The sequence below is a fragment of the Cinclus cinclus genome, chromosome 6 (genome assembly GCF_963662255.1).
Source record: "Cinclus cinclus chromosome 6, bCinCin1.1, whole genome shotgun sequence".
Lineage (NCBI taxonomy): Eukaryota > Metazoa > Chordata > Aves > Passeriformes > Cinclidae > Cinclus > Cinclus cinclus.
This window is the reverse complement of record NC_085051.1, coordinates 35,994,557-36,008,552: the sequence shown is the minus strand read 5'-3', so window position 1 is coordinate 36,008,552 and position 13,996 is coordinate 35,994,557. Positions and strand designations below refer to the sequence as shown.

Sequence of the window (13,996 nt, the reverse complement as noted above, 5' to 3'; positions counted from 1 at the left end):
ATGGAGTTAGCTCACAGCTTGCTACTTAATGAAGAAGCATATAACCAGCTTGGTGAATTTCAAAAAACAGAGTTCATTTTTGAATGGTTGCAGTTTTTGGAAAAGCTTTTACCAGTAACTAGCAAAGTAAGTGTAATGAGACTTGAGAAGAAAAGCCTGTCTTTTTATTACTTTGTTTGAAATCAAAGAGTAGCATGCAATGTTATTTGCCTCATGTGTTGTATGTACAAGGAGCAAAAGCATATTCAGTATTAGCAGCAGCTTTCTAAATGTTATAAGTTTTTGGTCACAGCCCTTTTAGTGACAGACCTACTTGTCCAATTAAAGGAATTTTAATGATTTTTAACTCCTATTATTACTGCAAGATTTTGCAGCCCCATTATAAATAATATCAGTAATGCTCCCCCCTAATGTTGCACAATTATTTGATGCTTCTCTACCAAGCAGGAATGTAACATCTAGCTCTTTGTAATTTTCTTTGAATTTTCCCAGTCCAATGATAAAAGGTCTGTTTCCAGCCAACTCTCTAGTTTTTGATTCACTGTTCAGTGTATATTAAATAGGTTAGGTAGATATGTAAGAGTAAACTAAACCAAAATAATGCTATTTAAGGGTTGCTATTTGTGAAAATATGTAAATGAAAAACAGTGCCAGTTTTTTTTTCTTTAAGAGTATTTAAAAATTTATATAAGACTGGATAATTGTTTTAAAGGAAGTTCTTTCTCTTCCAATGCTTAAATTCTTGAAACTCGGCTTCTTTGAAGTTCTTCTTTGCTACTAAACTTACATATTTATGAAACTTATGCATATATATATATATATGAATTCTTTTTTTTGAAAGCAGGCATAAAAAAGGGAAAAAACAGCTTTGTGTGAGAAAGATGGAAGTATAGGCCACAGGGAACATACACTTGAAATGCTGCTAGCAATAATTGTGCTCTAAAAATGTGTTGTAAAAAATAGTAATGTACTTGAAATATCTTTTCTTTAAGTATAAAAATGCAATGAAGTGTTCATTTGTAGTTGAGAATGTCATTATCAGAATGGTAATAATGAAAAGTAAAAATAATTTATATTAATTACCTGTAACTGGCTTTTAAATTTAACTGAACTTTAACTGGATACTTATTCTATTTCCAGGCTGATATAAGGGAAAACCAGAAGAAATTGGTTGAACAATTGACTTCTTTATTAAATAATTCACCGGGACCTCCTACCAGACGGCTTCTTGCTAAGAATTTAGCCGTACTTTATAGCACTGGAGACACTTTTTCTGTTTACCAAACAATTGACAAATGCAATGAACTCATTCGGAGTAAAGATGACTCACCAAGTTATCTGCCTACAAAACTGTAAGTGTGTTTTTACCCTCAAGCTTCAAATCCAGTAATAGCAAGGCAGGTTTAAGTGGTGAGATGCGTCTGAGTTCACTGCCACAAAATATGTAATAAAACAAGGATTGTGCTGGCAATCCATCTTGTATATGTGCATCAGGAGCCAAAAGACACTTGGTGGTCTCCAGCCAGACAATTGAAAATCAGGCCAGGGGGAATACCAACAATGGATAACAGAGTTATGAGAGGGCAGGTTCTTCAAAAACAAGGAAGAGGTAATAATAGTGCTGAGGAGAGCAGTAAAACAGACAAGTACTACTCCAGGTATAAAAGACAGTTGCTGAGTACATTTCTTAATTCAGCTGGGAAATCAGATATAGTTAAAAACATCTGAAATGTTTGTAACTAAATACCAAAAGCCTAACCAACAGAGCAGAGAAACATGAACTGTTAATTCAGGAAGTGAAGCCAAATCTTTATGTGCAGAAATGTTATGAATAACCTTCATTCCTGAAATTATGCACATCTCTCACTGTAGTGAAAAAAAATAAAGATTAAGGTAGTAAGGATGAGATAGTAAAACATCCTTGTGCATTAATGATACAGAATTGAAAGCAAAGCAGGATCTCTCTTCCTCCTTTACTGCGCATACTAAACAGTTTCTGACAACACAAATAAAGATTCCTGAAAATGGATTTTGCAATGAGTCAGTTGTATTTTCTAATACCGTTTTTTTGTTTCCTTCTTCTTCCAGTTGACCTCTTGTGCAGTCTTTTGAGTTAAAAATAAGTTTGCTGTAAATGGTATTAGTCTTAGAAAGTAAATTACTGCTCTGCTACATTCTTAACAGTGAAAAGCTTTAACATTAGGGTTGAGTTGTAGTGTGGGACAGAGCTCTGCAGGTCTTGCTTCAGCTGTGGTGAGCTACAGTGGAGGAAGTGGGATGATGTCAGCACAGCGAGGAGAGATGGGGGAGGCTGTTAGCAGTAAAGCAGAAATGGGAGATAAGCAAGGCCAGAGTGCAGAGTAGTAGCTAGAGGGGAGAGAGAGGTGGCAATGTACAGAATGTATGTAAGCAGTGGTAAGGAGAAGAAGAAAGAGATGGAGAAAAAGGTAATTGTAAAATATTATTTTCTTCAATCAAGTTTTGGTTTAAGGGATTTCTGGTAGAATTGACACGGAGGCAAGAGGCTACATAAAATAATTGGAACTACAGAACTGTGTGTTGTGTAAATTCTTTCCTCCTAGGCTGCAAATATATGAAATACTTGGTGTTCAGTGTAGAAAAACTGCTTTTTATTGTTTTGTTTTGACCTTGATTAAGGTGTTGTCTTTGCCATCTGTCCATATTTAGCATGCATGCCCATGTTGTCTCATAGCAACACTTCACTGGCAGTGTTCACAATATGTTGATACACCTGGGAACTCCTTTAAATACAGATTCCAGTGAATCGGTCTTTTATCTCATAGATTATCATGTTTTTTCTTTCATGTAGTTGGAAGATGAAAATATTTAAGGCAAGCATTTTGAACACAGCCTTAGTTAGGTGCTCATCTGCTACTAAAACTTGGCATCAGATGAATCCTCTCCCAAATCAGATAAACAGGTCATGTAGCATGAAGGCAACTTATTGCTTTATTGAGAGTGCCTGTGACCATCAGATGCTCAGTTTAGAAGGGAAGTTGGAAAATTGTGGTTTTATGCCCAGGCACACCATAAACAAAATTTAAATCCAAACTGATGGTGTGTACTGAGTTGGATAAAAGCAATAACAAAAACCGAGTATTTAATAAAGTAATATTGTAGTATGATAAGAGATAAAGGATACTAGGTTTGTTTTTCTTACTGTGCATTTAGAGAATTACTGTAAATATTAAATTTATTTTTAGATTTAGAATATATTCAGTATGACAGTTTAAAATTATATATGTGGAACTTGACTTCAGTTGCGGAACAAGCAAAATGTTCTGTTGAAGAGGATGCTGAGTAATGTCTACATATTTAAATAGGTCTGGAAAAAAGTTGAAAGCTGATTAAATACAGAATTCTTTTTGTCCCTGTATTTAAGAAATTAGTTGATTTAGTTATACGTCTGTCAATATAAAACCAAAGTGTTTTCATTAACTAATTATTCAAAGGAGAATGCTCTTTCATTAGGCACCTCTTTCTAAAGGCCAATGAGCAGAGACTCCTGTTGTCAGGTATTTCACTTGAAAGTTAAATTCAGAATCTGTCTACAGTGAAAAGGATATATGTTTATAGTTTTATTTCCTTCAAGGTATTTCCGTATTATGTACTGTGATAGATAAATGACAGAATTGTAATTACTAGACCATCTGACTACTGTCAACCATCAAGTAGTAAAGAAACCTGTCCCAGACTACTTCTGGCATCATCTGCTGCAGCATGACACAGAGCATGCTTAGTAAGAATTTAATGTTAAGGTTCAAAGGTGGATATGAAAATTGTATTCCTCTTGTAAAATGTACTGGAAGATTGTATAAGCTGATTTCCTGTATTATTCAAGTTACTTTAGCACCTCTTGTATCTGCATTTCTTATAGAAGATATGTGCCACATACAGACAATTTTTTTTCCTTTTTGATGATACGCTTTGATAAACCATTTTTGGTTATTAGTTATTTTGCTGTTTGCACATTGATTACTTCAGTCGTCTTAATCCCTTTCATCTCTTAGTGCATCCATTTTCATGCATCTTTGGATTTGCTTTTGTTTTAGTGCTGCGGTGGTATGCTTGGGCTATTTATACAAAAAATTGGGAAGAATTTTGGGAAACAGTTTTACTGACACCGTTGGGAATGTGCTTAAAGCAATGAAGAATGCAGAGGTATTGGAACAGCATGTTTAAAAAATGATTGGAAAAATAAAAGGATTTTTATTGTTGGTAGCTGGACCAATGAATAAGAGAAAATGCATGATACCAAAATACAAAAAAATAGTTGTGAAAAGTCAGATAAAAATCAGCATCTAAATTCTAAAGAAGTACTAGAGTTAATGGATTATGATTATAAAAGCATGGATCACAGCTTTTCTTTATCTGGTTTCATGAAAATACTTGATAAATTAGAAAATGTAATTGCATTATTAATGAGAACATTTTTTTCTATAGCTCATACTTTATGTTTTGGGTTTTCTACTTGTAATTACTGCTTTTCAATAGAACATAGAATTACTATTTTTGTTTGCTTATAGAGTTTTGGAGTGAGTTATGTGCTTTAACTTATTTCAGAATAAATAGATCTCTAAAAGTCACAGCCATTTTTTACCTATTTCACTAGTTGGCGTTTTGTATTTCCAAAGAACTTTGGGCTACAAAACTTTAACATTTCTCTTGTTCATTTTTCAGTCTCAAGGTCGTTATGAAATCATGCTTAGTTTGCAAAATATATTAAATGGTTTAGGAGCTGCTGCTATCCCCTGTCATAGAGATATTTACAAAGCTGCCCGATCGTGTTTAACAGATCGATCCATGGCTGTCCGCTGTGCTGCTGCAAAGGTAAACTGCTCCAATGGCTGTTTTAAGTAGCTCCCTAAACATAAAATTCTTTTTAATGGTTAATGAACACAGAAGTAAAAACATAGTTTGCTTATCTGTGTTTCTTTGATATTAATGTGGCAGAAAAAATTCAAGTAATTTCAGTATGAAGCAAGGTGCTTGTTTTGTTAGGGAGAACTCAGTGTATTATATAGCAAACTAAAATGTTTACTGAGTGGTTTCCCATGTCAAAACACTTTTATTTCCCTTTTTTTGTCTAGTGTCTTCTTGAACTTCAGAATGAAGCAGTATTTATGTGGAGTACAGACCTGGATAGTGTTGTTACCTTATGTTTTAAATCCTTTGAAGGTTCCAATTATGATGTACGATTAGCAGTTTCAAAACTTTTAGGCACAATACTGGCTAGAGCTCTAATGTCTAAGCAGATAACAGGTAAAGTATGTGCTTTTTTTGCTAATTCCTCATCTGTAAAAATCTGTCAGATGATAAGAAACTCTCAAGTTCTGTTGAAGCCTGAAGTAAAATCACATTGAAAGCTTCTTCCAACTGTTCATATCTCTGGCTTGGTCTTTCTTCTAATTTTTTTCCTGTGAAGTGCTGTGGTTTTGGTTGTGTATATCTATCTGTCTGTCTGTCTATCTATCTATCTATCTTTATAAAATAATGAACAATGGAAAGTAATAAAATTTTTCCTCTGCTATGAGATTGTTGTATGGAGATAAATTAGTAACTTCAGGAATTTAAAAGCACTATTAATATAAGCAGTTTAGACATAGCTAAGACTTGAGGCAGTCTCTCTGTCGAACTAAAAGGTTAAGGATACCTTCAAGCTGTTTTTCTGCACTAATCTATACAACATCTGGATTGTCAGCAGATAGCAGTATAAATATGATGAGAAGCAGAAATTAGCAGGCGGTTTTGTTCACGCAACAACTGTGTATCAGTTTTTCCCACAGACAGTACTTGAATTAACTGAAGCATCCTGGCACAAAGTTACCATCTCCAATACTTTGTGTGATTCAGACTGAGTGGTTTTTGTCTTAGAAGCCCCAAGCTAAATAATCTAACTGTAGTCTATGCAAAATATAATAGGATACAGGATACTTGTGATTCAGACTGACCATTCTGCTTTTAATGGCAACAGAGATCTTTAGTGCAACAACCAGCAAATGACAAAATTACATGCCTTTAAGCCCAACCTACTGTCTTTCAAAATACTTGAGGCTGTGCATTTGTGTTGTAGACTTTGAAGTCTTGGTTTACAAAGTATTTTCCCCAGAAATTTTTGAAGAGAATTATTGTGTTACAGAAAAAAATTGAGCGATTATCTTTTCTCAATAAAATAAAAAAAAATATTTTGACCTCTTTATAGACTCATTAGTTTCCTTTAATCTATGTAAGCAATGTACTTGTTATTTCTAAGGCTCTGAGATAAGGTTATATAAGAAGCTTATAAATTATTTGGTTGGCTATTTCAAGGAGTTTTGTCCTTATTTTAGTTATTTTTAGTTAAAAAGAAGTTAGAGCTAAGTGGGGCAGAAGCTAGATAGGGACTAGAAGGGGTTGGGGGAGAGGTGGAGGGAGTATTGCATGAAGAAATTTGTAGTCCTGAAACTTGTGCATTTTGTCTGATAACCTGCAGATATTGAGGGGGTTTTGTTTAATTTTTTTCTGCACAACTTTATCTCAAATCCTCTTATCTTTTTCTCATTTGAATCCTTGAAAGAGAATGAAAAATACAATGGAAGTTTTAGGTCAGTTCGCACAGTGTGCTGTCATCGTGCTAAGTTTACACGTACATGTCCCAGCATGTATTTTAAATTAACTTTCTATCAAGAAATAAAACATTGGGATAGGAATTGGGGATAGATAATTTTCCTAAACAATTGCAGGCATATTTTGTTTTTCTCACTCTTTTAGAGGCCTCTCTTAATGCTGAGGTGACTTGACATTTTTTCTAAGAGAATCTGTAGCTGTGCCTTTACCTGGCTAAGTGTAGCAGAGAGGGATCTGCCCTGTGTGCGGTTTGAAACAGAGGTTATCTTTGCTGGTAAGGTGGAATATGTAAGAACCAGGGCTTTCATGAAGCTGTGGGTGGTAGGAGTAGACCTTACAGACCTTTTTGCAGAGGAGCTATGGATGGTAAATAGTGAGGGTGGGTAAATGTAAGTATGCATATTAAGTAATGGTGTAAACTACTTAAAGGTAGTTAAAGCAGAAAAACTTGAGAAATACTGTGCTTCAGTGGAGCACTGAGAGCTAAAATGTCCTAGTTTCTTTTGTGAAGTTATGCTCAAACAGTATTTGGATTTGATTGTGCAGCTGAGTTTGTCCAAATTATTTTTACTAAAATTAAGAGATTTGAAATTCTACTTCTAAAAAGTAGCAAGATTTTTTAACTATTCCTCTAAAGATGCGCATCTGTTCTTAGCATCCACCAAGCATAACTTCCGCAGAATCTCTTTGGAAGATGTGTTGGAGCTATTGGGAACTGGATTTCTGCGTGGAAGTTGTGGATTTCTACGAGCCAGTGGTGATATGTTGAAAGGGACCAGTTCAGTCAGCAGACATGTTAGAGTTGGAGTCACCCAGGTTTGGATTTCATCAGTTACGATTTTATGAGATTGCTAAACATTTGTATAATTGCTTTGCTCTATATATATCTCTTCTTTAATTTTTTTTGTATTTGTAATGAAATGTATTGATTTGAAAATAAGGATTTAGGTCTTGAGTCACTCTAGAAAGAAAAGAAAAAAATTCTGATGTTGTTTATTATTTACCTGAGAGTTTGACATTTTTAAAATTAGATATGTGCTACTTGTGAAAGGTTCATATTACATGAATTTCAAATGAGAAGTATAAATGAATTCCTCAATTTTAAATTAAAACTTCTTTCTTTACCCTTGAAAATGAAGGGGAGAAGTTACAAAAATGTTTGAACTTGAAATAGTTTCCTTCTGTGTAGGGAATCCCAAGTCTAGTTCTGAAAGGATGGTTCTGCTTTAAGAAAGTGCATGAAAAGTAAGGAAAACAGAATTTAGTGGGAAAAGCCCAGCATCTGTTTTGCTGTGTTCCAGAATGCTCAAAGCATAGAATCTTGTAAACTGAACAGGACTGAAGCCAGGCCATGTAGTGCCTGCTGGTAAGAACAGCATAAATTTTTCAGATATCAGGTTGGCTATATCCTGTAAATATTATCTTAAATGTAAACATGCTGAATTGTAGATATTCAAATGGGAAACAAGACTGAAGGTCATGATGAACATTAATGATTGTGATTATTTTAGTATGTTACAGTCCCACAGCTGTATGATAACCACCTTTGCCAGGAAGGCAGTTTGTCAGTACATTTCAACTTCTGTGCAAAAGATCTTTAAATTAGTTTGAATTACTGATTCAAGCTGCCAGTATTGCAGTAAAACAGCTAGAAGGTGCTACAAATGGTCTTCTGTGGTCAGGTCATGCTGAGTAGAAGCATTAACTTTTGGCAGAGAGAAGAGAAAAGCTGGGGAACAATAATTCCTTGACAGCTATTTGCCTAGAAAATGCATGCCAGAGTAGTTTTATGGTAGTTTTATTAGTTTTCCATATTAGGAATGTATCAGATATCTCAGTTCAATTTTTTGACTATTTGTGCTGGTTTTTGGAAGTTGTCTCCTTTCTCATGCATGTCTATGTTAACACAGTAGTACCTGTGCTAGATGGTGCACTCAGACTGTACCAGAACAGTTTAAATAGTGCAATGTTTCTACAAAAAAAGCTTGAAAAATTGTGGATTTATCAGTGCTCGTGAATAGATAATGCAGTTATAAAATGTATTAATTGACGAGTTGCAGCTTATTATGAATTTAAAAATAAGAAATGCTCTGAAGATGACTTCTTACATATGGAAGATTTTATATTTGTTCAAGCCAAGTTCAAGACAGAGTTTAAAATGAAGCCATGGCAGATAAAGACTTTACAAGTCTTTCTATTAATTTCCTCAGGTTTCAAATCTATAAAACCAGGTTAATGTACTGATGCATTATGAACCCTAAGTAGCATTTGTGAAGAACAATAACCTGCTGACAAGATCTAATAGTGTAATTATTTTGTTTACAATAGTTCCCTTTCTTTTACATGAGTAATTTTGTTGTTAGTGTTAGACACAAGACAAATTATGTATGAGGCAAATACAGAAATTGATTGATATAAGCAGTAGTTGTGAACTTTCTTATCAGGAATTTTGTGTGCACATTTGCATATTCTCATTTTTTATATTCCGTTTTCTTGATCTATTCATTTAAAAAATCCAACATATGCACATAAACGGCAATTGTAGGGGAGCTTATTATGTGGCAAAATAAATGGTCTTGTGGTGATTAGATTTGTAAAGTGATTGTGCATTCTTTCTCTTTGTGATGACAAACATAGTCTTTTTATGGTACCTCCATTGCAAGGCAAACTATTAAAATTCATTGGGTTGAAGAACAGTGCTTGAGGGCTGCAAATATTCCCTGATTCAGACCCTTTAATAACCAAATTTTCTCTGGGTTATGGGTTATAGTTTTGTAACATAGTAGTTCTTAAAATGCATTCATACATTAAATTTGGGCTTCATGTGCAGAATGTTAAATAGCTGGAAGCTGTTGTTCAGTGAGACCAAACACAATGTTTTACATAACAAATGCCTGTGCAGGGTAAACTGCCATTTCTCATACTCTGGTATGAGTTACATGGGCAAGCAGCTTGAAATAACTTAAAGCAGGCTGCAAAATTACTAGTGCAGAATCACAGAATATTATCTGAAGCAAGCACCAAAAATATTTTAGATACACAGAGTTGGAAGGGTCCCATAATAGCTTTTAAAGTAATTTAAATTATTTTTAAAAATTAAAACAGTATTTAGATCCACAAAGTTTGCAGTTAGCTAAAGGTGAGAATGTACGTGATTTATGGATGCATAAATGTATAAATCATTTCAGTTCAGTGTTCTAGTTGTGGCAATGTGAAGATTTGAAGAAATAAGTATGTAGGATAGTTAGCAGTGAACTTTCAGGTATTTTGCTCTAAAATATGTTTATTTTCAAATCTCTTTCAGGCATATGTGGTATTTGTCTCTACGTTAGGAGCGCAATGGCTTGAAAGGAACTTCTCTGTCTTCCTATCCCATATTCTAGATCTTGTGTCTCAGTCTCACCCTAAGGCTGTTCAGAGTCCCATGGATGCTGTCGGCTGTCGCCGCTGTGTTTCATTCATCCTTCGAGCTACAGTAGGAGGCCTGCTTGGGGAAAAGGCTCAGATTGCAGCTGCCAAGGAGATTTGTCAGGCCATCTGGAAACTGAAGAAAGTTGTAGGTATGGGTCTAACAAGATTATGGATTCGGACCTTTGTTTTTCCTTTTTTAGTGATTGTCCATCTACCTAATCCAGAGTCTGCAGAAATAGGATATATAGTGCTGATTTATTACCATGATAATGTAGAGGGCTTTTGATGGACTGCTTTGATTTAGCTTGAGCTAGCTATTTGCTTGTGTGTGACAGTGTTTTTGTACGTGCATACCCATGCAAGTATATACAGATTTTTTTAACACTTCATTCCTGGCAAATGTAATTTTAGCCATTAACAAATGAAGTAATTGCAGTAATAGTATACAGATAGTATTGTAAAGTAGGTTAGGTTGGCAGATAATGCATATCTAGTCAGATCCTGACTTTCTGTTCAGAGCAGTTGACACTACTGAAGGTTCAAAAAAGAAGCATTTGTTCCTAGATGACAAACAAGCGTTTCTCCTGGAGAAAACAGATCTCTTTCATGATAGCATCTGGTATTCTGCTTCCAGAAAAAGCCTCTGACCTTCCACCATTCTCCTTCTGGAGGATAAGAAAGAGTATCCTGGTCATTACCTGTTGTCCTCTGGTGTACAGCTGCATGTTGTATCTGATTTAAATACCTAAATATTTTGTGCTTAAACAGACATAATTTGTGTCTCAAAAGATGAACTTTCAAAAAACGTTGTATTTTCCCCTCCCTCTTCATTCTGTGTCTCTGTCTTCTCATTTGCTAGCTCTTGCAAGGTTGCATTCTTTTCTTCCCTTTCCTTTTTAATATGATGCAGTAAAATCTGGCAAGTTATATCAAAATGTGTCTTCTTCAAGTTACTTTTGGTGGGGCAGATGATAGCACTGTTCTCGCTAGCTACTGTTCCCCATCATGTGAAGATAAGCAATTTGCTATTTTCCATTTATCCATACTCTTGCCCTCACCTCAGATATTACTACACCATCCTTTCAGTAAAAGAAATATACTTGTCTCAGTGAAGGTAACCCTTTGTGAAAACAATCATAAAAATGGTAATGGTAAAAGCTCATTTAGTAATATAAACAATTTCCTTTGGAAAAAACCTTTCTCCCATCTGTTTGTGTGATTTTGGGAATGATTTCATGGTGATTTTCTTGTATTGTGTTATCAGATGCTGCAATGAGTGACAGTAACTTGGAAATAAAAAGTAATACAGCAGATGCAACAGCGAGTCAGCATGTGCTTGTGTGCGCACTTCAGGAGCTTGGAAGTCTCATTCATGGCTTAGGAACTACAGCAGCACCATTACTGCAAGACTCCAGTACAGGTACAAGCCCAGAATTATTTTGTGAACCAGAGTGCAAATTAAATTTATATTAATTAGTTCACCGCGATCTTCTTTGATTTCTTACGGCTATTCTTCTGGTGCTCAATCTCCTAACCAGGATCCTTCATAGTTCTTGTATTATTTCCTGTCTTCTTCCAATATATTTAAATATAAAAAGGGGGGAGGAGCAAAGTTGACTGCTTTACATGCTGTAGAGAAATTTCAGACATTGCCCAAAGAGTACTGTATCTTTCCTAACCTGCATGTTAATTAAAAAGAAAAACCAACATCTTTATCAAATTTTACTCCTTTAAGGGTTGTATTTAAGGTCCAACACTTCATGATGTTTATTATAAAGCAGTTATATTGATCTGGGTACCTTTATTGTTCTCATTTAGCTGCATCCATGGCATGGATTTCTGCTTCCTTACGGAAGCTTACAGATATTCTCTATGCATGTTGGGTGATAACTGTGTAATATGTTAGGTTTTGTCCATAATGTTACTTTTCATCCAGGATAAATTTTTCTAAAAAGAACTTAATTATTTAAATTTGTTACAATTACTTAAAAATAAAAAACAATAGTACTTTTTCAAAAGAAGTATAGAAATTGTGTTATGTTTGCCAGTTCTGTGTATACACTTTTACTTGTTTGAAAATATGCTTGCCTCTTTCTTAACTGTGTTTATGGATTTTATTTTTCAGGCGTTCTGGAAGCAGTAATCTCTGTCATTCTTCATCTCAGCATTTCAGTTAGACTGACAGCAGCTTGGTGTTTGCGCTGTATTGCAGTAGCACTGCCCTCTTATGTGTCCCTGCTGTTGGATCGTTGCGTTGAACGTCTCAGTGCATTGAAATCCTGCCCAGAAGCAGTAACTGGCTATAGTTTTGCTGTTGCTGCTTTGCTAGGTGCAGTAAAACATTGTCCTTTAGGAATTCCACATGGAAAAGGGAAGGTATGGGCTGAATACTTTACATATAGGCTGTTCTTATATTTTTTGCAGTGGTATTTGCATGTTTTCTTTGTAACATGATCACAATACCCAGTGATACTGATGAAATACTTTGGTTCCTCATGAAGAGGACTTTGAAGCATACTGTGACCCAAATAAGCATGTGTTTTTCTCACATGTATCAGGAGCTGAAATTCCTGTTTCTTGGGAATGACTCTCAAGTATACAGGTTAGTCAGTGCTTACAGCACTAACTGCAGTTATGTATTATCTTGAAAATCTTTGGTCAAGTCCAACAGATACACACTTTTGTTTTACAGAATATAGCACAAATCATCTTCTTGCATTAGCTCAGTCTAAGATGACAATCTCCTCACTAGCAGATAGATGATGCTGTGCTCTGAAGGTTTAAGGATACATAGCTGTAGAAATAAAGGCTGGGAGAAGGAGCTGTTTCCATCAATGAGAACTTTATCCACGGAGTTGCTCATGTTTGGAAAAATATGGTGGATCACGGATGTCAGCAGTACATGCTAGTTTTTTGCATAATGTAGAAACTTACATTCTTTCTTCTGAAAATAACTTTCTGCGTCAGTGGACATTAAGAATATTCTGGACATTCAGAGTCCTGACTGATGAACTTTTCCTTGTGATTGCTGAAAGATCATGCAGAGAGAACAAAATTAATGTAGTTTGTCCATATACATAGATAAGAAGTGCCATTCAAATACTATGCACCTAAGTAGAGCTGAAGTTTCTGTTTAAACAGAGAAACCTAATTCTTAACAAATATTTATCTTAGAGGAATATAATAGCATGAAATAGGGCTAGGGAGGAGGTATGGGAAGGCACAAAAAATTACGGGAGGAACACTGTATTCTGTACTAAGGTGGCTGGGAGAAGAACAGAACAGCTGACAAAAGCCCTTTTCTGCTCTCTCCTAGGAACACTGCCAGATTCCAGACTAGCTCCTCTTCTGAGGAGTGGAAAGAGACCAGTGTTAAATAGAGAAGTTTTGAAAAGGAAATATCAAACATAGACAACAGTGATCTGTAGAGAAGCTGTTTTATATTTAATGGATTATTCTTTTAGAGGTCATTTAGAGTTGCAGGTAGAACTTAAAGAAATTAAAATAATTTGTGAGTTCATATATATTTAACATTCAGTCCTACTGCTTATAATTCAGTTTTCAAAAATCCTTCAAATATAAGGCATTCCTCCTAGTACACAGAGGAAAAATTGTCAGAAATCATTAAATTGCATCCTTTCTAGTATGTATGCTTTACAGGTAGTTTAAGTGTACTAAGTTTTTAGTGATTTTTAGTAGTATAATTTTTAAAAGGTACTTGTTTTGTTTTAGAATCAAATGTATTAACTCTATCAGGAATCTATACAAATACGTTTCTTCTTTTACAACCACCTGGTAGCATTATGGAGCTAATGGGGGAAACTAATACTTTCAGATTGAAAAAAACACTTCAAATTAAGTTTATGAAGTGTAAACATCTCAAACGTTCATGAAACAAACTTTCATGTGCAACCTTTCGTGACATTTTAAGTGTGAAAAAAAATTATATAAGGATGTT

General features: G+C 34.9%; 1 protein-coding gene across 1 annotated transcript in view; it reads left to right on the top strand.

Annotated features, from left to right (window-relative positions):
• The window catches only part of HEATR5A (HEAT repeat containing 5A), a 52,671-nt gene continuing 38,675 nt past the window's right edge, over positions 1-13,996 (top strand). Inside the window, exons 1-9 of the mRNA XM_062494344.1 lie at positions 1-126; positions 1,141-1,352; positions 4,074-4,182; positions 4,702-4,851; positions 5,112-5,283; positions 7,283-7,443; positions 9,932-10,187; positions 11,303-11,458; positions 12,164-12,414. Coding sequence (XP_062350328.1) covers positions 1-126; positions 1,141-1,352; positions 4,074-4,182; positions 4,702-4,851; positions 5,112-5,283; positions 7,283-7,443; positions 9,932-10,187; positions 11,303-11,458; positions 12,164-12,414 — 1,593 coding nt within the window. The remainder of the gene's footprint in view (positions 127-1,140; positions 1,353-4,073; positions 4,183-4,701; positions 4,852-5,111; positions 5,284-7,282; positions 7,444-9,931; positions 10,188-11,302; positions 11,459-12,163; positions 12,415-13,996) is intronic.